General features: G+C 50.9%; 1 protein-coding gene across 3 annotated transcripts in view; it reads left to right on the forward strand.

Annotated features, from left to right (window-relative positions):
- NME7 (NME/NM23 family member 7) overlaps positions 1 to 22,341 on the forward strand; it is an 89,551-nt gene that overhangs the window by 61,602 nt on the left and 5,608 nt on the right. For 2 of the 3 annotated variants that reach the window (XM_054587803.1, XM_054587804.1), the window contains exon 11: positions 4,230 to 4,337. The exons of the other annotated variant lie outside the window; for it this stretch is intronic. In XM_054587803.1, coding sequence (XP_054443778.1) covers positions 4,230 to 4,337 — 108 coding nt within the window. The remainder of the gene's footprint in view (positions 1 to 4,229; positions 4,338 to 22,341) is intronic. 3 annotated transcript variants of the gene reach the window in all.

The raw sequence follows: 22,341 nt of genomic DNA on the forward strand, positions 1-22,341 counted from the left end.
AGTCGGTTTATGAAAACATGCAATAGAATGACAAGTAAATTAAACTGAGCGAGGAAATGGCGGGGGGCAGGGGCGGCGGGGGGGCTTGAGCGTGGAGCCCCGGCGCAAGGCCAGGGCCGGGGGCGGCCAGCGTGCGCTCCAGGCACTGCCGAGAGCCAGGTTTGAAATTGCTTTTTCTGTGCCTTCCTGAAATACTTAACCGTACAGGCTAGTTGAAGTCCAGAGTTATCATTTGTTTTTATAAATGGCTTCAGTCCAATGGCGTAAGAGGAAATGGAATCCCAGCGCGTTCTGGACGCGGCTTCGGCGGGCGCAGCGCAGATCCGAGCCCGGCCAAGAGCGGCGAGGAGGTGGGGGCTCTCTAACGATGCGAAGTTTGTGTTTCAAGATGAAAGCGCTATCTTACAATTCCACTGGGCAGAGAAAATGAATGTGGGAGAGGATAAAGTTACCTTTTAGCTATAAGCCCTGAAGGAAAGGAAGGTTTTGTTTTTAGAAGGGCTATTATTTACAAAGGCTAAAGACAAGAAAAAAACAGCTTCTTACAATAAAAACTCAGGGAAGGAAAATTAGATACTTCTGAAGGGAACAACTTTAACCTGAATTACCTAGGCAATGGGGTATCCTGACTTATTAAGTGTTCTCATTAATAGACTATATTCAGTATATTCTATATACAAATGAGTGCTTTAAAATATATATACACACATGTGCGTGCATATACATGCACACACGTATCTCTGTCCAAGAAAACATGCTTGACATTGCACTATGGTGCACATAATTTGTTTTTTCCTTTATAAATGAAGATCTTGCCTTAAGATTATAGTCTATAAGAATGCAAGTCATTGCATTATAGAGGTGTAGAGGAGTATATGTTTTAAAAATAGGAAACAAAGAAATTCAGCCATGTGAACCATTTTATAAAGGGGGGTTCACTGTGAATTCTCCAACGGCTCACTCAGTGAGGCTGATACACAAGTAGTTGAGTTGAATTTTGCAGTTCCTTCCCTGAGCCCTGTCGTAGGTTCTAGAAGGATGCTTAGACTTACAGGAAGTAGCCTTTACACCTCCTCCCCGTTTCCCTTTCCAGCTTCCAGTTCCTCCCTGGGAATTAGTTTGACATCCCTTAGTTCCCAGGAATATAAAATGGCAAGTGCCTGGCTTCCTAATTCAAAGTTGCATGCGGACGGAAGAAGCTGTTTGCACACCAGCTTTGGTGAGATGTTTCTGAGGTTCCAGAGGAGTCAGGGAGAGAGAGGGCTTAGCAGGTTCTTCTTAATATGACAGGACTCGTTGCAGGGAGCACCCGTAATGGCCAGAAACCTGCCTGTTCGCCGTCTGAACGCGGGCGGTCGCTTCATCGGCCTTTCAGTTTAGGTTCTGTTCCCCTTGTCGCCTGCGAACGGCGGGCAGTGATGCCAGGACCATGTTCTGTGGTGCGTGGCAGCCGTTTGGCCCCCGCGGGGCCGGGGCCGTGCTGGCTCCCCTTCCACGGGTCCCCGCTTTCCTGCATCGCTGTGGCCCTGGTTTTCCTCCAGTGCAGGGAGGGCTTCTTCCTCTCACTTAGGGTTCTCCCAAAATTAGACTAATTATGGCCAGGAGTGATTCTCCGCCCCATGCTACTCATTTTATGAATATATTCAATAGTTGATCACAAAGTTGTCTGTCTTAAAAGTTCTGTGATCCGTACATTTCGTAAGTTTCATCCCAATTCGGTTCATTTAAGTGGAGGGTCATGTGTGTGCGTGCATCTCTCTCCCGTACTGGGGAGACGGGAAACAGCATGGCTTTCGGAAGCGGTTTGTTTTCCTTGTCCGGATATACGGGGTCCAGCACAAATAATGCCCCTTTTTATTACAAAATCTTTTATTACAAAATCATAAGCGTGTAACATAACAATGTCACACTCAAATACACCCTATGACATTTTAGGTGAAATGTTCAAGTTAAAACTGTAAGTCATTACAGCCATATTATCACCCTGCCAACCCTGAGGGGTTGCTGCCCCCGTGAGGCATCCCTGAGGAGCAAGGAGGGAGACTCTGCCGGGAGACGAGGGGATGACCTCAGGGGATCTGACGGGCTTTTGCTTTTAGTTTTCCAGCATTTTTTACTTTTCTAGGCATATATGTTATTTTACAGCAATCAAAAGTGAAACCAAGTGTCAACACATTTCTCAAAAAAAAAAACCCGGCGGCACCTCCACCGGACATCTCACCGGCAGCGCGCAGCGACCGCAGCCGCAGCCCCAGCTGGTGGGACTTGCCCTTCCAGATGAAGGCCTATTATGAAGTCTAACTAATTATGACAGTGTAATGTAGGCAGAAGAAGAGACGAAACGGCCAGTGGAACTGAATAGCAAACAAGAAACGGACCCCTGCACCTACAGAAACCTGATGTATAACAGCGCTGTCGCTGAGGACCGGTGCGGGGAGTGGGGCCTGCCTGAGGCGTGGCGCCTCCCGGGACAGAGAGGTGCCCACATGGGAAATGTGAAAGCTGAGGCCCGCCGGGCCTCGTGGTCAAAAGTCCGTCGCTCTGGGTAGCCCAGGAACTCAATGCGAAAGGCAAGACAGTAAGGCCTGTAGTGTATTGGCAGCGGAGGAGAGTGTTGTTATGATCTGAGTGTACTGAACGATCCCTTCAGGAACAAAAAGTGCAAACCATAAAGGACAAAAATTCTATGAAATTCTTTCAGTTCATCAGAAAACTTACTACAGAAAACGCAAAGACAAGCAACATGCTGGAAAAAATATTTGCATCATAAGTAACTGATAAAAAATAGAATGTACAATACATGAAGAATAACATTCAAAACAAAAAAGAATAACCTAATAGAAAAATGGAGAAAAGACAAGAAGGGGCATTTTACAGAAGAGGATATACATGAGAAGACACTCAACCTCTAGTAATCAGGGACATGTGAAGTAAGAACATGAGATACTGTTTCACCCCCACCAGAATGGCAAAACTAAAAACTCACCCACGATCAAATGTGGACTTTTATGTGGATTCTTGTGCCCTGGTGGCTGAGGGCAAACTATTACAACCATGTAAGAAAATGGTTGGTGGTACTTGGTAAACTCGAATGTGCATGTGCCCTAGGGTTCCAGAAAATCTCTCGCCCATTCACGCCACACCTCGGACAAGAAGGCTTGGAGCAGAATTGTGTGTGTGTGTGTGTGCGTGCGAACTCGTGCGTATGTGTGAAAGTGCGGGTGTGTGAGAAAGTGAGAGGCGGGGGCAGGGAGGAGAGAGGGGGGCAGGGAAGGAGGAGGAGAAGAAATTAGTTGATGTCCATCGACAGGAAAGTGGATGAAGTCTCTGTTGTACATTGGAGTCTATATAGTAATAACACAAACAAACTTCAGCTGTATTCATTAACATGAACAAGTCTGAAAAACTGTGTTTTGAAAACTAATAAAACGAGGGAATCTTTAAGTAAAACTTGGATCAGTGGTTGCTCCCAGGTGGAAATAGGGAGGAGACGGAATGAGGCTGGGTACCCAGGGGACTTGGAAGTTATTGTAATATTATTTTAATTCAGCTGTATAATGGGCATGCAGCTATTTATTTCATTATTTTGTAAATATTCACATAAATTAAATATCCTTTTGTACAAAATATATATGATATACTTGAAAATTAAAATAGGATTTTTGAAAAATGTTAACAGACTCTTAAGTAGGTCACTAATACTCCTACATCTACATCTTTAATGTTTTAAACCTCTTGTATTTTCACCCACAATTTTATGAGTTATTTGTAACCATTTCTCCCTAAATGTGAGCTAGTACGAAGCTGGTACAACTGTAACATTAAAAAAAAAAAAAAAAAGCGTTTAAAATGGGTGCCATTGAACTAGTTCATTTTAAATCAAGTTGTTAGATCGTTGTCTTTCTAGAATACAAATCCTTCTCAGTAATGAACTGGGTCCGTGTTTATTTGAGCCTCACAGTCGATGACAGGGATGTAACTAACGTGCTCCCTCGTATAGGTTACGGTAGACTTGACGTTCGGCCACAGAAAAAGCCTTAGGGGTGAGATGAAAATTCTCCTAAAGTCTTTCATATACTGTGCTATTCCCAGGGGGAACCAGTGTACCCTCCATGTGTACTTGCTTGTGTGTTCCATAGACAAATAACCCGAGTGTTGCGTGGCGCCAGCGCTGTTCTAGTCAACGCGGTTTGGCTGACTTGAGTCCTCTGTGAATGTGTGTTGGACAGGAAATCGCGCGGCACCTACGTCCCGGGACGCTCAGAGCCAGCTTCGGGAAAACAAAGATCCAGAACGCCGTTCACTGCACCGATCTCCCCGAGGACGGGCTGCTGGAGGTAAGGCGTGCGCGCCCTGTTCGGATGCCCAGTCCATGCAGCCTCAGGGGTCTGACGCGTAGGAGCCGCCTCATGTTGCTGGGCCCTGTGGTTACCTGGCCACCTGAAGGCCTCAGGCTGCAGCTCTGAACACCCCATGGCAGGAGACTGTCTCTAACAGGTAGCCTTCAAAGAATTAAGGCGACTTTATGATTGGCATATATGATGGTTTAAAACTAATTTAAAAAGTAAAAAAACTACAGCATTGATTGATTAATGTGAAATTTGTTTTAAAGTCAGGTTAAAAAAATATCATTACCATTTAGTTTCTAGTCTGTAAATGTATCAATGAAATTGAGAAGTCTAATTAATATACAGTATAATAGCATTAAAAGTCATAGCTACCATTTAGTGACTTTCTTTATATATCAGGCTTTACCATGATGAATGCCTTGTGTAAATTATTTCTTGAAATCTCCATAGTAACTCTAATAGGTTGGTATTATTATATCTGTTTTATCAAGGAAATGAAATTGAGACTCAAAGAGATTAAGTAACATCCTCAAATCAAACAGCTCATGGAGGACAGAGACATGTTCTGACCTCTCATCTGTTTAATTAACATAAAATAAGAAACAATGAAAAAATTATAAGAAAATATAAGTGAAAATTGATCTGGTTGGGTGTGTTAAGAAAGTTATTTTTAGGCCAAAGCAAAGAAACTTTAAAGAAGGGATTGATATTTTTTCCTTACAGTTTTCAAAATGTTTGTGTGTCAAAAGGAACTAATGAAATGAAAAGACAAATGGTAAATTTAAGAGATTATAGTATAAAGGACAGAAAAATGATTGATACCCATAAAGCACATTTATTTTGCTATTATTTGTTTCATCAAGTGATCAATCTTTTATTTCTACCTCGAAATCCTATATGTAAAACCCTTCCCGGTTTTGTTTTCCTTTCCTTGCATCGCAGTGGCCAGCATGCCTGGGGTTCAGTGCGGCCCACGGCGCAAGGGCTGCTGGTAGACCCCGCCGGCTCTCACGGGCTGTTTGCTGCCGCCCGCTTCCTCTCTTTCATTGCCATTTCTCACTTACTCTGTGCTTATGCACACCTGTGCGAGCTTCTGAACTTCCAGTTTTGTTCCATGGGTCTGTGCCAGAAAAATACTCTTTATTATTGCAGCCTATTTACCCTTTAGGCACGTTCTTTTGGTTATTCTCTTAAATGTATTCCCCCACGTGAACTTGACATGAGTTTGTCGAGTTCCCTACCCACCCCCACCGGGTGCAGATGGGACCCTGACCAGCATACGGTGTGTTTATAAAGAATGTGGCACCGACACGTCTGTGGTAGTGAGTCTCTTCAGCTGCATAAAGGGGGTGCTTCTCCTTCTCTGCCAGTAGAGTCTTTTTTGTTTTGATGTGGGTCTTGGGCCTATAGTTTCTGTTCTTGTTGCCATAGAAAATGACTTCATTCGCTCCATTACGATTTTCTCCTTAAATCCATCATGTGAACTTGCTAGAGTCTTATCTTAACTGTGTGTCCTGGTATGAAATACTGTCCTACTTGTGAAGTGTAACAATGTTACACACTCAACCTTCTAATTACCCAAGGGGTTAAATGTTCATTTAAAATTTTCACCTATTTTATAAATATTCCCTTCACCTTCTCATACCCCAGGACCTACAGTCTAGGCTTGAATACGAGGGAGAGTGTTGCCCTGCGAAACTGAAGTATTGTTAATCATGAAACTTATGCCCATTAAAATATATTGTCCAAGGTATGCCTGTGACTTGGCTCATACAATTTAAAATACATTATTCTTGCAGTTTCCAAAACCATTTATTAAATGATTAAAATCTTTCTTATCTAACTGCACAGGAGATTTAATTGCAAAGTAATAGCTGTGTGGGTTAGAGAATTAATTAAAAAACAAAAACAAAAACAACCTGAAGTTGGTGCTCTAACAGCCCCTCTCCTATAGCTAATGATTTACACTTGCTGTGACCTCGTGCACGTTGCTCTTTCCTTCCATGCCTTGCCCCTCTTATCAATAGAATGGCACCAAGAATTCTCGTATGATCCAGCCAAGAAATGCTCTCTTAGTTAACGATTAACTGTTTGCAGCTCACTTGGCTTAAATAGTCCAATATTATAAAAATGCTTAGAGGCCAAAAGGGTTATTTGCGCACAGGTTTTCCGAGTGAACGCCAGGCGGCACAGGGCCAAGCTCACTGGTCGGGGCGGCACTTTGCACTTGGGCCTGCTAGCCCTGAAGGGAACATTCCTGAGGTGTAGGGTGACTGCGAATGTTACTGCCCCATCCAGGACCTTTCTGAGAGGCATCTCCCATCAGACAAGATGCCAGGACAAAGGGCAAAGGCTGGAGCTGTCCTGGGCAGGCGAGAAGGGCGGGGGGTGCGGGGAGAAGCTGCTTCTCCTGACCCTTTGCCCCTGAGATGGTCACTGAACTAAGCTTGTACCAGATGCTCAGCAGTGTGGTTTCGATTTCTATTTTGTCGTCGTCCATATGTTTTCCTATGTATGCTCATAACAAACCATTATACAGTGTGTTTTCCTTACTGACATTGGGGTAGGATTTCAAAATCAACTAAGACAGTCCCCCTGCTCTCATCAAGCTCATAATAAGCTTGGGACGTGAAGGATCTTAGCAGCAGCCTAGCAGTGGGAGTCCTTTGGTGCCTCTGCCTGTGTGACAGCCACTTCTGTGGTGATAGGAACAAATGGCAGCATCCGTGGCACAAGACAGTCTGGGGGGTCCTTTCGCTGGCAGTGTTTCCTGGTGCTCTGGTGGTGGTTGCTATGAAGATCTTACATTTCTGCTTAAAGAAAGCCTTAGTGGGAGAATGTTTAGCTTCACTAGGAATATGAGAAATCCTAGTTTTCTACTCATGGCAAAATTTTAAAGCATCAGTGCCCACTTTGGGTAAGGCCACAGTAAAACAGACACCCTCAGATGGCCAGTGCTGGCTAAGCGGCAACAGGTACTGGAAGCCGTGGGTTACGCGGCACGATTTGTCCCAGATTCCTACTTCCCAGGCTCTCGCTGGCGGGGGAGGAGCATGGCGGGACTCAAAGAGGACAGCGGCCAGCGGCCATCTGTCCTCCAAGTGCAACCTGGGCACCACGCGCCAGTTCACTTTCCAGGTAGTAAGGACGGTAGACACTTGACTTGCTCTTTCACTCTTCAGTTTGTTTTCTCAGCCACCTTCTCATAGAGCACAGAAGTGTGTGTCGTGGGCTTCAAATAAATACGTCATCACTGAATGATGATGGTTAAGAATCATGAACGCACCCAAAGTCACAAACTAGAAAAAAGCCAGGACTAACTCATCCAGACCTGTACTATCTAAATGTTATTGAACACTAATAAACAAGCATGCCCACCAGGGCTCTTATTCCCAATAATCCTGGAGCTTCCCGAAGAGCCTCCAGAATAGCACTGGTATGGCATTCACTGTGCACACGGTCACCCTGGGAAAGGAGCAAGGGACCGAGCCCAGCACAGGTGGCGGCCCAGGGCTTTGTTCCTGACCTCAGGTAAGGAACCAAGTGTCCTTTTTAACTGGAGCACCTGTGGCTCTTCGCCTTGCTCCTCTGATAACACGCTCACACTCCTACCTCCCAGGGCGGTCCAGTCCCTTCATTTCCCTGACTCTGAAAAAGCGAGGACGCTGTCCTTTGCTCTCTGCAGTTCGACCCTGAACTCTCGTCTTTGGTCTGCACACGGCTTCATTTTTCAGCCAGTGATGACGCGTGACCTGAGTTAATAGGTAACTCTCAGGTGACCGAGCGTCCTTACAGAGGGCTCAGGGAGGAGCCTTCGCGGACCTCATCAAATTCACCCTCTTTTCATTCATAAAATGTTGCTGTGCCTGCTCTGTTTTCAAGGCAAAGTCTCTAAGCCCACTTAGAGCTGCCGTTTGCCCCCCCCACACACACAGGCAGGGGTGTTTCCGTTTTAACGAGGGAGGAAACTGGGACAGGCCGATGGGAGGGAGCCAGCAGGCCTGCGTTCTCAGAGCAGATGCGCTGAGAAGGCTTTGCAGGTGAGGTGAGGCTTTCAAGGAAACGTGAGCAGACTCTCATCCCCAGGTGTCAAAAAGCTCCACAACCACATGGTTTTGTGTAAGCAATTTTCTGTGAGGTCATCGTGAATAATTGTGATAACAGAGGCTATTTCCTGTTCCTCTTTAAGTTGAACATACCTTTAGCCACAAAGGTGGCAACTAGATGACATCTTGCAAGTATCGTATCCACAAAGTCCCCACGTTCTTTGCTTGGCACAAGTATAAATGAAATCCAAAGCACTGTGGGCACTGTTCTGGAATCTTGTCTTGGGCAGATGTGCACTGCACGCGGTCAGGAACTCGACGCACATGGTCAGGAACTCGATGTCTGTGGCCGAGTTTAGAAGACAGCTGCGCTGCGGGACGGGTCGTGTGGATCCCTCTGCGCTGCCCACTCGCCCCTTTTGAATTGTTTTGCATGTGTATGGGGACAAGACTGACAAGCTTTAGCCATAGATGTGCCAGGCCTCATTCTCAGTGTGTCACATACATCGACCTCTGTGGCTCTCGGTGAAGTTAACACCGCCCCACTCCTTGTGGACGAGTTCTCGAAGCCGGGAGGGCCAAGCAGCTTCCCCAGCGTCGCACAGCCGGGGCAGAGCAGCCGGAGGCCGGCCCAGCCCGGCCCCACTCTCACTGACCTCGCCTCCTGTGTAGTGTGGTCTGAGCGAGGCCCAGTATCGCTGCCCCGTGTCGGTGATGCAGCGGTGACTGAGGGCTGGCAGGTCAGGCCAGGGGGAGACCTGCAGAATGTGGAGCCAGGGTATTTGGCCTCCCTCAGGCATAGTTAGGATGATTGGATATTTACTTATATTTGGTCTTTACTAACTTCTATTTTTATTCATGAACTTGCCCCCCTCAGTTTAGATGAAAAACATACAATTATTGATTCCTCAGCAATCTCCCCAGCAGCAGGCCCCTCCCCGGGCCGCAGGCCTCTCGGTGAATCCGAGTGGGACCGCTGACCCGCGCGCTCCTTTTGCTGACTTGGTGCCGTGCGCATGGGCCCCGGGGAGCGAGTGTGGAGCCCGAGCCCTGCCTGGCCGAGCCTAGACGAGGAGCATGGCAGGCCAGGCCGCCCGCCTCGGGTGCCAAGGCAACTCCTGGACGAACCCGGAGTCGTCTGCTATTTGAGACAGACATGCGGCCCCAGGTCTTTTTCTTCGGGCACCACTGAACACCGCGTGTCCGTACTCGCTGCTCCTTTTCTCCCAGCCTCGGCCATTCCCCCACGTTTCCCCACGTTTCACTCATATCTGTGCTGGATCCCGGTTTTGTTTCTAAGGGCTTTAACAGATCTTTGTTTCCCACATAATTCAACTTTAAAAAATTCACGTCGACCCATATGGCTCCTCTGTCTCTGTGGCGAGCACAGCCTTCCCCGGCCGGGGTCTCGGCCCCCTGGCGGCCCCTGTCATTTCCTGTGGCCCTGTCCCCTCCATCCATCTGTCCCCAGTGCCTTGTGCCCACCGTGGTACGAGTGGAGTCGGGCTGGAACGAGGCTGGGCTGGCGCTCCCGGGACCCCCGGCGGGGCAACGCTCCCTGCTGATGCTTATGAAATGCTCCCTGCGAATGCCCCATGCCCTGCCTCCACCCACTGCCACCGCGCCTCCACCCACTGCCACCGCACCCCCACCGCGCTCTGTAAGTGATCCCGGGGCAGCAAATGAGCCCGGCGCAGGAGGGAGGGGTTCCAGAGCCTGCAAAACAGACGCGATGATGGGCCAGCTCCCAGGTCCCTGCAGCCACATCTCCAGGTCCTGTGCTTATGCTAATAGTGGGTTGTGCAAGGCAGGTAACGCCTCGAGTGACAGATAACTGCAGTCCCCTTTGGCACCGCCTGTGGGAGCACAAACAGCTTATCTGCTCAATCAGGTCAATGAGTAACCACGGCAGGTTTAAAATGGCAAAAATAATGCCTTTACTTGTAATATCAGTGTACGTAACTTTCTGTGCCAAGTTCTCCCCTTCGTTGTTACACATTAACTTTTGGTTGCTGTGCCATCACCACCTGAGAGCGACAGCCTGAGGCTTACTCTTCCCTGCAACACGAACTGCAGGGCAGGGCGCTGCGCCTTTCCTTCCTGGGCCTCGGGCGCTGCTGCGCTGTCTGGGGATCGCTTCCACCTCTCCTAACAGAGAGTCCATTGTCCCATGGGTTGCACGATAGTTTTCTGTAACCGACGCTCATACTGACATCGATATCTTAGGCTAGATTTTTTTTTAGGGTAAAATAAGTTGGTATGTCTCCTGTGTCAGCCTTTGTTGACAGTTACCCATGAGGATATTCAGCTTAGTTACTGGTGTTGCCGCCTGTCTTCCTGTTTGAGGGATCTTCCCTGTGGGCTCTCTGAGCTCCTCTGCCTGGTTAACCTCGGCCATTCTGTCGCTTGGGTTGGCATACGCTTGCGGAAGATCCTTTGTGCCACTCCCTGCCCCCGACACTGGGGGAACACAAAGGATTCACTCTTCCCGAGGAAAGACTGTAACCCACACAGACAAGTCTAACATCAGGAAGGGAAGCCTAGAAGAGGCTAATGGTCCCTGGCATCCTGTGGCCCAGGAAGCACGGGGCCAGGTGGGGTCCTGGGAGACGGGAGCGAGGCTCTGCGGCCGGAGGTTGCCCTTGAAAGTGGTGGGCAAGGCATTCCAGGAGGGGGAGATGGGGGTTTGCAGGGAAACCACACAGCATTTTTGGTGTATCATAGTTTAAAATAATATTGGAGAATGGCAGATGAGCTTGGAGAAATAGCTAAGGATCAAGTGAAATGACTGTTTAATACCATGCTTAGGAGCTCCAAATTTATTCACAGGGCTAGCCCATGGCTGTCTGCCTGAGATTGTTTGCAAAATGTTGTGAATATATTTATTTTCTTGGAAAAAGCATTCAGAGCTTTTATTAGATCTCAAAGTGTTCCACGATGCAAAAATTGGTCAGAGTATTTGCATTGGAAGGTTTTGAGTGAATGACCGTACTGTTTATTGATTAGAATGAAGTTAAGTGTTACTATACCCATAGTTCACATCATGAGAACTTTGATATAAAGAGCAATGTCATTTCAAAGATTAAAGTTGCCAGGAAAACTCTACACAGCAAGTCCTCAAACAACGTCCTTTCATTATGAAGTTGCTGAGATGCCGTAGGAACTTAACTGTCGTTTACATCAATGAGCCTGTGGTAAAATTGGTTTCGTTCTGCTCAAAGTTGCAGAACCTACTGACAATGTTGAGTGAGGATTTACTGCGTAGTCAAAAGAAAACCATAAATTCACCTATTGAACAAATATTCAATTGAACCATCTTGAATCCTTTATTCTGACACCACAGGAGTGTCAGGTTTTTGCAGCGCTTATTTGTTACTGGTCTGTGGTGCCAAGGAAGCAGCAGTGACCGAGAGAGACCCTTGTCCCCGTTCAGAGCTTAGAGTTTGATGAGGAACGCAGACGTGCATCAGGTAATCACAGGTGACCAAGTTCCAGCGTCTTCAGTGCTGTGTAGTCACACAGGAGGAGATGGAATAGGGGAACCCGGCCCAGGGTGGGGGTCAGGGGAGACGTTCTGGAGGAAACACAGCAGAACTGAGACCTGAAGAAATTAGTTCAGTGTCACCTGGGGGAGGAGGTAAGAGACCCAACGCTGAAGCCCCAGTGCAGGGAGGGGCTTGGCCTGCTGTTGGAACGGAAGGAGGGCCGCAGAGCGTGCGGGGAGGCCCCGGAGGCCAGGGTGGGGCCACGCCGGGCCTGCAGCTTCCGGGCGTCGTGAGCAGGGGCTGCACCTGCACGCGCTCAGCGCCCCGGCTGCGGTGTAGGAAGTGGGCGGAAGGGGGCGAGCTGGGAAGGAGCTCTCAAAGCACCTGTAAGTGGGACTGCTAAGGACACATCGGTGCCACGTACTGGATGCCCGGGTGCGGGGGTGACACACGTGCTGTGGTCGTCCTGGCCCAGACGCCCACCAGTGATGCTCTGAGACCGGGGCCACTCCACTGGCCTGCACTGCGTTCTCAGCGCTTTCCAGGTGCCGTGCGGGGACCCAGAGAGGGACCCGCTCCGATTCCCTTTCTCTGGACTAACATTTCACAATCTAGGCTTTGAGGGACTCAAATTCATATTTAGCCCCTTCTCTTTCCAAAGAAGAACGGTGGGCGCACGGCGACAGGGCCCGGCCTGTGGCACAGTGGCCCCCACCCCCAGCCGTGCGGGTTTCCTGGGCATCCGCCTACCTGTCCTGTGCGCTCAGGGAGCTGGCGGTTGTCGGCCTTGCCAGGATTGCAGGCACTTCTTTTTCTTCCCATTAGTTATGAACAGAGGTGCAGTTTGTTCTTTTTTGATGACTGGTAGAAATGTATTACTGGGAGACATCAAACATCTTTTGACTAAAACTTGAAGCTTGGAAACTTCTGAGGTGTGGCTTCCTAGGGAAACTAGACTTCTTACTTTAGTCTGACACAGCTGAAAATACTGCAAGTCCAGTGTTCCTGTTCCCAAGTCAGTCCAAAGTCTGTAAGCTCACAGAAGTGGTGAGGAGAAAGGGGAATTAGCTGAGCTTTTCATAACTCATACTTGATTTGAACTTGAGGTCAAAGGTAAATCAAAAGTTTGAAGTTGAATTTGCGTCGCCGCCTTCCCTGGACGCCGAAGCCCGGGCCGACCAGGACCCAGCAGCGCTGCGGTCCTGCACGCTGGCTCCAGGCCCAGGTCGCCCGCGTCCACATCCCCCCTGCACCCCGCCTCTGCCTGCCACTTGTGACTGAGGACGAAGGGGCCTTTCTCAGACTCTTTCCCCTGCCTGCGGAGCAGAAGGAAGGACGTTTCACACTAAGCATCAAAGGACACCATCTATAGAGAAGACTAAGTCACCAGAGCACGGGAAACCACTTTCAGTGTCCCAACAAGAGAGGGGTTCGCTGCAGGGGAGGTCAGCGGTCGGCGGGGCCCACAGGACCCTGACCTCATGCCGCAGAGCGGTCCCTGGGACCCCGGGGACAGGCAGCCGCAGGGGGTCCACCTCCACTGCAGGGACTGACATGCCTGCCTCTCACCGCCCTGAGCCTGGCCACAACACGCTGGAGGCTGAGCCCAGCAAACGCAGTCACAGCGGTAAGAAGGCGGCCTTTGTCTTGCCTCTCTGTCCCAGTTTGACATGAAGGCGGCTAATTGGTGGAGCCTAATGTGGAACAAGCGCTAAGCCGCCAGGGAGTCTGGGAAATGTGGCTTGCAGCTTTCCAGCCACCAAACAGAAGGAGGCCGGAACGGAGTCGCGAGGTCCGGTCTGAGTGCTGCAGGTATGCAGCCTGGGCTGTGGCATACAGCAAGCGCCCAATAAATGACGGGTATTGTTGGTGTTGCTGCTGCTGGCATATTAGCGGCTGGCAAGCAGGTGTCATTTAGTGTCAACACATAATTCACTGTGTAAACTTGTATTAACCTTAAGGGGTTCATTTGCTACTATTCTTAGAGAACCCACTAAGGGTGCAATTATAGAGAAAGCTTTATGCTGTGAACCCGTTGTTTGTAAGATCCCTTGCCTCCCGGTCAGAATGGTGGTAACTATTGAAGCCAAGTGCTGTGTAGTGTCTTATTCCATTAACACAGTCGCCGAACGAAAATAACGGAACTCACCTCAGGTCACAGTTCAGCGATGGGGCGCGCGTTACGGCCCTGGAGCGGGAGCAGCGAGTGGGCTTTGTCTGCTAATACTTCGGTGAGGGTGTGGGCCTCTGTTTCCACGGGAGGCACTGTTGTGTAGTTTCCTTTCTTTTCTTGTCGTGCCGGGCGCGTCTGAGTATTGGAGTGACGCAGGCCTTGGGGGAAGAGGCTGCTTCTGTCTTCTGGAAAAGATTGGAGAGAACTGGTGTAATTTCTTAAATCTTTGGTAGAATTCCCCAGTTTTGGCAGAATTCACTCATCTGAGCCTAGTGCTTTCTGGACAGAAGAGTTGCTTTCTGGACAGAAGAGTTACTTCATACAGAACACCTCAGAGCCGCTTTCTAAAACCTGCTTCCCGCCCTCTCCAGGCCGACAGTTGTCTCTGCCCAGTGGCATGATCAGCACAGAAGCGGCCTCTCTTGGCAGCGAAAGGTTGTGAAAAACTTGGAACCTTTGTGGAAAGAACATTTCTCATCCAATATCTCACCCATCAAAAAAGTGCCACCTGGTTGCTGAGAGCTGTGGAAAGTGCAGCGGAAGTCACGAAACAAGTCTCCGCAGGGAAAGTGGAGTCCTCCCACATGGGCTTGCCTGGGTCGGAAGTCAGGCTCCCTGAGCCCGGCACTTTCAGCTGAGCCTCCGAGAATTCTGAGTCCACCGCTGGACCCATGAAGTATTAGCAGCCGATTAGGAGTTGAACGGAAACAAAGATGTTCCTTCTAAGTCACTCATCGTGCCTCATAGAGAACCCGAGTGCTAAGTTCCCGACACGTCTCCGTACGGAAGCCCCCAGGTGCTGCTGGCGCAGTGACAGGAGCCAGGAAGGAGGGCCTGGACATCGGTGCCATCCCCCGACGGCTGTCCCACAGAGCCTCGCGGGAAGGGGCACCAGCATTCTAATTGCCCGTCGACAGTACTTTAAATTAAACCTACAGTTAAGAAATTGTTCGTTTTTAGCCCACGCCTTTCTAGTGTCATCCAAAAAGAAAGTTTTTAAAAGAAAGATATAAATTACATATTTATAAGCTAAAGGGAAAGGAGGGATGATTTTTTTTTTCTATCGAAAGTGAGGTAGGGATTTTTACTAGTTCTTTGGGAATGATAGTAAATCAAATGATAAGCATTTTACAGCTAGAGATTTTGTGACTTATTTCCATGCCAGGGAGATGAACACACATGATTTTTCTCCTTCCAAGTGCGTGGCATTTGAGCCATTCCGAACCGTCACGTTGGTCTCTGGAACGCTTTTTTTCTAACGTAGTCAAAGGTTGGATTCAGGTTGTCCCAACCTTGAAGTGATGCTTCACGTTTAAGTCAACAACTCTGGACAAAACCAATAGAAGGTAACCTGTGAAAGTAGAGGTCACTACTTTTGACGTACTATGTCGAGTACTAATTTCCAAATTAGAAGTGTGGCCGAGTTTTAGAGTGCCACCGAAGGGCTCAAAAAGCTCCTTTTGCTGCCACTAAACCCACAGTAAACACTAGATTAGTTAAAGTTGTAAAACAACATGGCCTAGTAACTCTCCCGATATTTATGAGTGTGGTAGCCCAGGGCTCATTGGAAAGCGTGCTTATTTAATCCCAGCTTCAGAGCTCTCAAACCCTTGGTTCCTGTTTCGCACTAAATTTTAAACCAGAGGTTAAGTTCCTATATGAGCTGAAGGACTTCAGTTTTAAAAGGAAGTTTTAAAAAAAGTGACATTAAAATTTTAGATTTTTATGGCTTGCCTTTTTTTTTAATTAAAAAATCTCCATTCTTGTAATTTCTGATAATTTATAAATTAAAGTTTCAGTATAATGCCTCCTTTTCACTAAAAGAGGCAGCTTTACAACTTGCAGGGTCGGAGGCTCAGCCAGGTCTCGCCTTGCCGCGGGTCTTTGGTCAGAGGAGTGAGCTTTTTTTAACATAGTCACTGTCGCTGCCTATTGAGTTCACCCACTTGTGTCGACGTTTAAGACTCGAGTCCCCCTTCAGTTTCCCACTGATGCTACTCAGCTGCTTGTGTGCGCGCCTGGGTGATGCAGGGGGCCGGTGACAGGCTGCAGAGCGGCCAATGTAACTCTATAAAAATGTTACCAATGCAGATACCAAACAAACGGTGGGTGAAGCCCAGCAATATAAATAGTGAAGCGTTTCTCCGGAGTATTTTAGTCGCTCTGACTCACTGTGGAGTCAGGCCATTTATGAATTGCTGTTACCAGGATCTGACCCCCCTGTTGGCGGAAGCTGGAAAATTTTCCATGATGCTACGACAGGCGATTCCAGAAGGTGGTGTTTTACTTTGCGTACACTTGACATTTTTATTCCTCGCCACCCCGACGCAGCGTTGGTGCCGCCTGTGAGCCGTAACCCTCCTCGCCTCCGCTCAGCGGAACCGGGGCTCTCGCGGCAGCCGCGGGGCCCTCGCGGAGCGCAGGCGTTGCTGGCGGCGTCTACGCGCGCGCAAGGAGAGGCTCCGCGTGGCAAGCGTTTCACTTTCCTTCCTGTACGCGGCTGCGCCCTGTGCTCTGAGGGCGGAGCGGCGTCGGGACGCCCGGAGATGGCGCTGGCGGCGCGGAGGGTGGACGGAGGGCGGAGGCCGGTCGCTCGCTCGGGGCTGGGGACGGGCTCCCGCGAAGGGCGCTGCCGCGGGCGCCTCGCCGTGCACGCCCCGGGAGGGAGCCGAGAGGCCGGCGGCGCCGTTTCCTACCCTCCATCTTCAGGAAGTGGAAGCTGCGTGGAGAAGAGAAGGCGACGTCATTGAGGGGAATTGTGCAACATTCTCGCAAGCCTTTGAGTCTTTCAGGCCTTAGTTTCCGGGACTGATTTTCCAGACTGTTCAGTTAATTTTCATAGCAGGCAGGCGGCATCCCGAAAGTCCCCTCGGGCTTGGTGTGGTGTCGTGATGGACCCAGAGGGAGGCCGTGGTCAGGGAGGCCACGTCACGCTTGGCAAGGCGCCTCTGCAAGTCCTTCAGGAGACACCGCAGGCGACTCCCGGCGCTTTGTGTGCGTCCTCAGTCGCGTCCCCTGCGCGTCCCGCCGCAGGGAGAAATTTCCACCCGCGCCAGGGGGCGTCCCGGCCCCAGGCAGCGGCGAACACGCTGAAGCGGCACTAACGAGCTCCCTGGGGCAGCATCATGCGAGGGGCAGGGCCGCGCGGGTCCACGGGGACAGACGCTCGGGCTCCCGTGGGCGGGCGCGGCTGAGTGCGAGGAGGTGACGGGGCGGGGGTGCCACGGCCGCAGCGGGCGGCTCTGAGTGCCCGGGGAAGCCTTTCCTCGGGGAACTGTTTGATCTGACTTCACTCTCTTTTTTAAGCATTAATTCTGATGTTTTAGGACTTTCTTAACTCCAGTGTATTGGGGTGACGCGGTTGATGATAACCCAGGTGCCAGGCGTGCGATGCGGCTTCCGCGTCCTGTCTCACGTGCTCACCACTCGGGGTCTAGTCTCCCGCGTCCCGTGGGCTTGACCCCCGGCCCCGCCCCCTCGGGGGCCGCCCCCCTCTGGTCCGCGAATGCGCGCTTGCTCGTGTGTTCGCTTGCTGCTTTTTGTTTTATATCCCACAGAGGGGTGAAATCATACGGTTCTCGTCCTTGTCCTTGTCCCTCCGACTTATTTCTCGTAGCGTGATACTCCCGAGACCCCCAGTGTTGTGGCAAATGGCAGGGTTTTCTTCTTTGTTTTTTAGTGTTTTCATTGATTTTAAAGAGACGAGACTGGACTGAGAGAGAGAAACAATTGACGTGAGAGAGAAGCATCCGTCGGTTGCCTCTCAAGCGCACCCCAGCCGCGGACAGGACCCCCAGCCTAGGCGTGTGCCCCGACCGGGAATCGAACCCGCCGCCCTTTGGTGTACGGAACGACGCTCCAGCCAACTGGGCCACACTGGCCAGGGCACCAGGAGCAGCATCTCACCTGTTTATGGGACTGGCTGGTGTCCCATTGTATGTGTGCACCACGTCGTGCGTGCGCGCGCTGCTGGCGGGAATGCGCGGGGGCGCAGCCACTGCGGAAGCAGCGGAGGGGCTCCTCAGAAGATTGAGAATAGGGCTGCCGTGTGACCCAGCAGCCCCGCTTCTGGGTTTCCACCAAAAACATTTGGAAACACATTCATAACGATACATGTACACCTAGGCTCGTTGTAGCATTATTTGTAATAGCCCAGACATGGAGCCCAGCCAGGCGTCTTTCAATGGACGATTAGACAAAGATGTTTCAGGAGCCTTCCTTGGAGGCGCGTGAGTTGCAGGCGCATGTTTAGGGGAAGGGGGATGGGGAGCAGACGTGGGGCCGCAGCATCTCCGCTGTCAGACACAGCGCCCCCGCCGGTGAGCGTGGAACTAGACAGCGCAGAGCGTCCAGAATGATGATGTCGCCATTACAGTCATTTATGCCCTTTAAGAACTGGGCTGCTGGGCATAGAAATGCCAAAAGTAGAAAAAATGAGAGGCTTTCTTGCTGTGCAGGAAGAGGCGAGGAGGTAGACCGTGACCCGCTCCGGGTCCTGAGGGCTCTGTGGTGAGGTGGCCTTTCCCTCGTGTGGCCTCTCAGTTCCAAGGCAGCCGCTCTGCCTCCTGCATCCCGTGCCCATTCCAGGCAGAAAGGACGGGGGGCCAAGGGCGAAGGGATGCACCCGCTGAGCGTGCCTGCTTTTAAGGAGCTTTCCTGGAAGCCCCACCTGACTACTGTTGCTCATGTGACATGGGTCAGAAATTAGCCACAGCCCTCCCCTCCCCCATGTGTGATGGCAGCTGTGCTCTTTGCCGCCCCAGCCAATCAAAATCCTTTCTGTAAAGGAGAAAGGGGCCAGGGGGCTGGGTGCGTGCGTTATGTCAAAGCTGTTGCTGCGGCCATTCCCGTCTCTGCCTTGGCACCCGCCACCTCTCTCGTGAAGTTCCTAAAGGCAGACTCCATGAAAGGAGAGTCCCTCCCTGTTTTAAAACCCCTCCTGGCCCTGGCCGGGCAGCTCGGTTGGTTGGAGTGCCATCCCCTGCACCAGGGGGCTGTGGGTTCGACTCCCGGGCAGGGCACATGCCTGGGTTGGGGCTTCAGTCCCAGGTTGGGCGGGTACAGGAGGCAGCCTATCGATCGCTGTCTCCGCCCTTCTCACCCCTCCTCCCACCCTCCCCGCCCTCCCTTCCTCTTTTTCTAAAATCAATAAACATACCCCTGGGTGAGGATAAAAACAAACAAACAAAGAACACCTCTGGAATCAGTCAACATGACTTGAAAATGCATGGAGGTGCCTGCCTAGGGAGGAGCCGCCTGTGTTTTGATGGGCTGGGCTTGGTTTTAGCCTCACATTGCAGTTCTGTTCCCAGTGGTTTAAGAGAATATGAAACATTAATGAAAATAAATTACCTAGTCTTTGACGAGGCCAGGGCAGAGCGACACCATTCAAAAGCGGGCCACAACTCAGCCTGGCTGCTCTAAGTGAAATCTGATAAGGCTTTAAATAATTCACTGTTCTCTGCTATTCCAGAAACTCAAAGAACTTCTGGAATCTTTCTGGGTCACTGGTGTTCTCGTTAGAAAGTAAATTAAGATTAATTCATGACAGAACAAGCATTTGTCTCTGTCACACCTGTTTCTTTCTGGAAACCTTACTTCCTTTCCTGTTTAGATGGGAACGCAGCCGCCCCTTCTTACCCTCCCAGGTCCCATGTTGTTCCTCCCGGACCCGCCCCGGCCTATGTCCCCGGCCAAGGGACCAAGTCCAGTCGGCTCTGTCTGCCGGTGCCAGTGCGTGGTCACAGCAGCGCTGGGCGGTGGGGGCTGAGAGACCTGCTGGTGGGGGGTTGGCGCGGGGAGGAGACGCGGGTGCAGAGGGGGGAGAGGGCAGAGGCCTGGGGGGCACAGGTGGATGCGGGGCTTGCGCGCCCCCACCCGCTGCTTGTGCAGGTTGCGCAGGGCTTGGTGCCGGGGCAGCTGGAGAGGGGCCCCTTGCCCTGCCGGGGTTACCAGTGCAGAAGGAAGGGCGTCCCCACGGCGAAGGCCTTTCCCTGCCCTTGGGCGCCAGCCAAGTGCGAGGCTGGAGCCTGGAGCAGCTGGTTCTGGGGCAACGTGGCCACCTTCGTGGGCCACCGTGCTCACGGTTGGCCAAACAGTTCATGTGGGCTTTTTCTGTAAAAGAAGACACGTTTTTCATTTTCACCAATAACTATTGATTTGGGTATGTTGAGTGTGTCGGCCGTCTCCCGCTACTGGCTTCTAGTGGGCAGAGGCCCGGGTGCTGCTGAACGTCCCCCAGTTCATAGACAGCCCCGCAGCAGAGAGTTATTTACCCAAAATGTCAGTAGTACCATCATGTGGAAACTTCACAAACCACTTTTGATACATTCGATCAGTCACAGCACCTTCTCCATATATACACACATCTTTTACTCGCATTTCAGTTGTGTTTTTAACTTTCTTGAAATAATAAAGCTTACTATGCCAAAAATGTCACATATTTTCTTCCATCTTCAATATCAAAATGGCTGCACAAATATTCACCAATTTTGATAAAGTTTTTTTCTTTAGTGCCTGCTGATAGGACAGCTGTCACAATACAGTCTAACAAAATTGTTTCTCATGAAGTTAAAGACAACTAAGCGCTGCCAGAGCCATCGCAGAAAAAAACCGAAGGAACTTTATGGCTGGCCCAGCAGAGAGGGCCGGGAGCGCCAGGCGTGGGCCGGAGGGGTCCCTGCCGGGGAGCAGCCGCGTGTCGAGGGGCCGCTCTGGGCGGGGAGTCCCACTTCTGACAGTGCCCCCTTGTCCTTCTGCAGCTGTCCCCCGGGCGCACGGGTCACCTCAGCTCGGCGCCGTTGTCCCAGCGCACCTTCCGAACCAGGGGTGTGTGCAATGGGAAGCTGGACACTTCGCTCGCTTGTGTTTGGCCCCCTGGGGGCGGTTTTCAAAAGAATACGGCAGTTGCCTTTTACGACATTGCTGTCAAAGGTTAAAGACCTCCCCCCGTCGCCGGCGTGCCCTTCAGAAGGTATTGTCAGTATGTGATTCTTGCCATTTCGACCTGACATCTTTGGTTGTAAGAAAGTCGTTTTTCTCCCTTAAATCTTCAGCTACGTTAACATCTGCTCTCTCAGGTTCTTTCCGGATCTAAGTGGAAAAGTTCATCCCACGGTTCCCAACATTAACTGTTAAATTCTGACATACATCCTGTTGGCTTTGATCCGACCTAAGAGCTGCTTTTTACATTTCTAATACTTCTTTATAAAAGTGATGCACTGTCTCCTACATGATTTTAGTTATCCTTTAATTTGATTATTTTTCTCTTGGAGCTTTCGAACTGAAATTCATGTACGAAGTGCAGCAACAAGGACTTTCCCAGAAGCTACTGCCCTGTGGTGCTTTCTGGGAGGGCACTGCAACCCTGGGTTCCACGTCCAGCGTCCCCTGTGAGGCCAGCCGGCAGTGACGGCTGCTGGGACGCTGTGGTCCCCATAACCCACGTCCCCAGCGACCCCCCCCCGGATGCTCTCCCAGACGCCTCTCCTGTTCGTTGCTCAGCGCTTGTCCCGTGAGCCTGCTCGGACCTCCCTGTGAACACCTGAGCTATCCCTGCTGACGTCCCCTGTGTCCTGGGTGTCCACAGTCTCGTTTCATGGTGCAGGGCCCCGCCCTTCCCCTTGGCCCTGAGCAGAGCCAACGTCGGGGGTCTGAGCCGTCAACCGCCTTGTCGCCTTCAGACCTCCCGCAGCAGCATCAGACGGGCTTGCCCGGGAACAGCCCTGGGTCCGTACGCATCCTCTTGGACAGTGGTTCGCAGCCCCCGTGGACGTCCAAAGTACTGAGAAGTAAAAGGGGATTTTTTATAGCTGCACCTCACAGAGCAGATTCCCTAACATAGGCTCCCTTCTCTGTGACCACAGAGCAGCGATCAGCAATCGGAAAACGGCACCAGCACATGCACAGACTCGCACATGTCACCAGCGCCTCCCACAAATGTCTTTCATAACAAAAGGAAAACAGCTCCTGGGCGAGGAGCCGCTCCAGGATCCCACAGTTCTCGTGACGCCGCCGTCCGTCTGCCAAGGCCCTCAGCCTGCCGTTGTGATTCGCGATCTGCTCCATCGCGGGGGTGTCCCCGGAGGTGCCTCAGCCCCGTGGCCACAGAGCGGGGCGGGCCACAGCACGGCGCGGACGTTGGAGCCAAAAGCAGCGGCGCCTGTTGGGTCATGCTGTGTGCCCGGCAGCATTTTAAGTGCTTTCCGCGGTCTAACCCCCTTCACCTTGCATCTGGGTGATGGGCACTGTTGCAGATGTGAGACCTGAGAAGCAGGGGGTGACTTGCC

The sequence above is a fragment of the Pteronotus mesoamericanus genome, unplaced genomic scaffold (assembly GCF_021234165.1).
Source record: "Pteronotus mesoamericanus isolate MK-2021 breed Mesoamerican mustached bat unplaced genomic scaffold, CSHL_Meso_final scaffold_1186, whole genome shotgun sequence".
Lineage (NCBI taxonomy): Eukaryota > Metazoa > Chordata > Mammalia > Chiroptera > Mormoopidae > Pteronotus > Pteronotus mesoamericanus.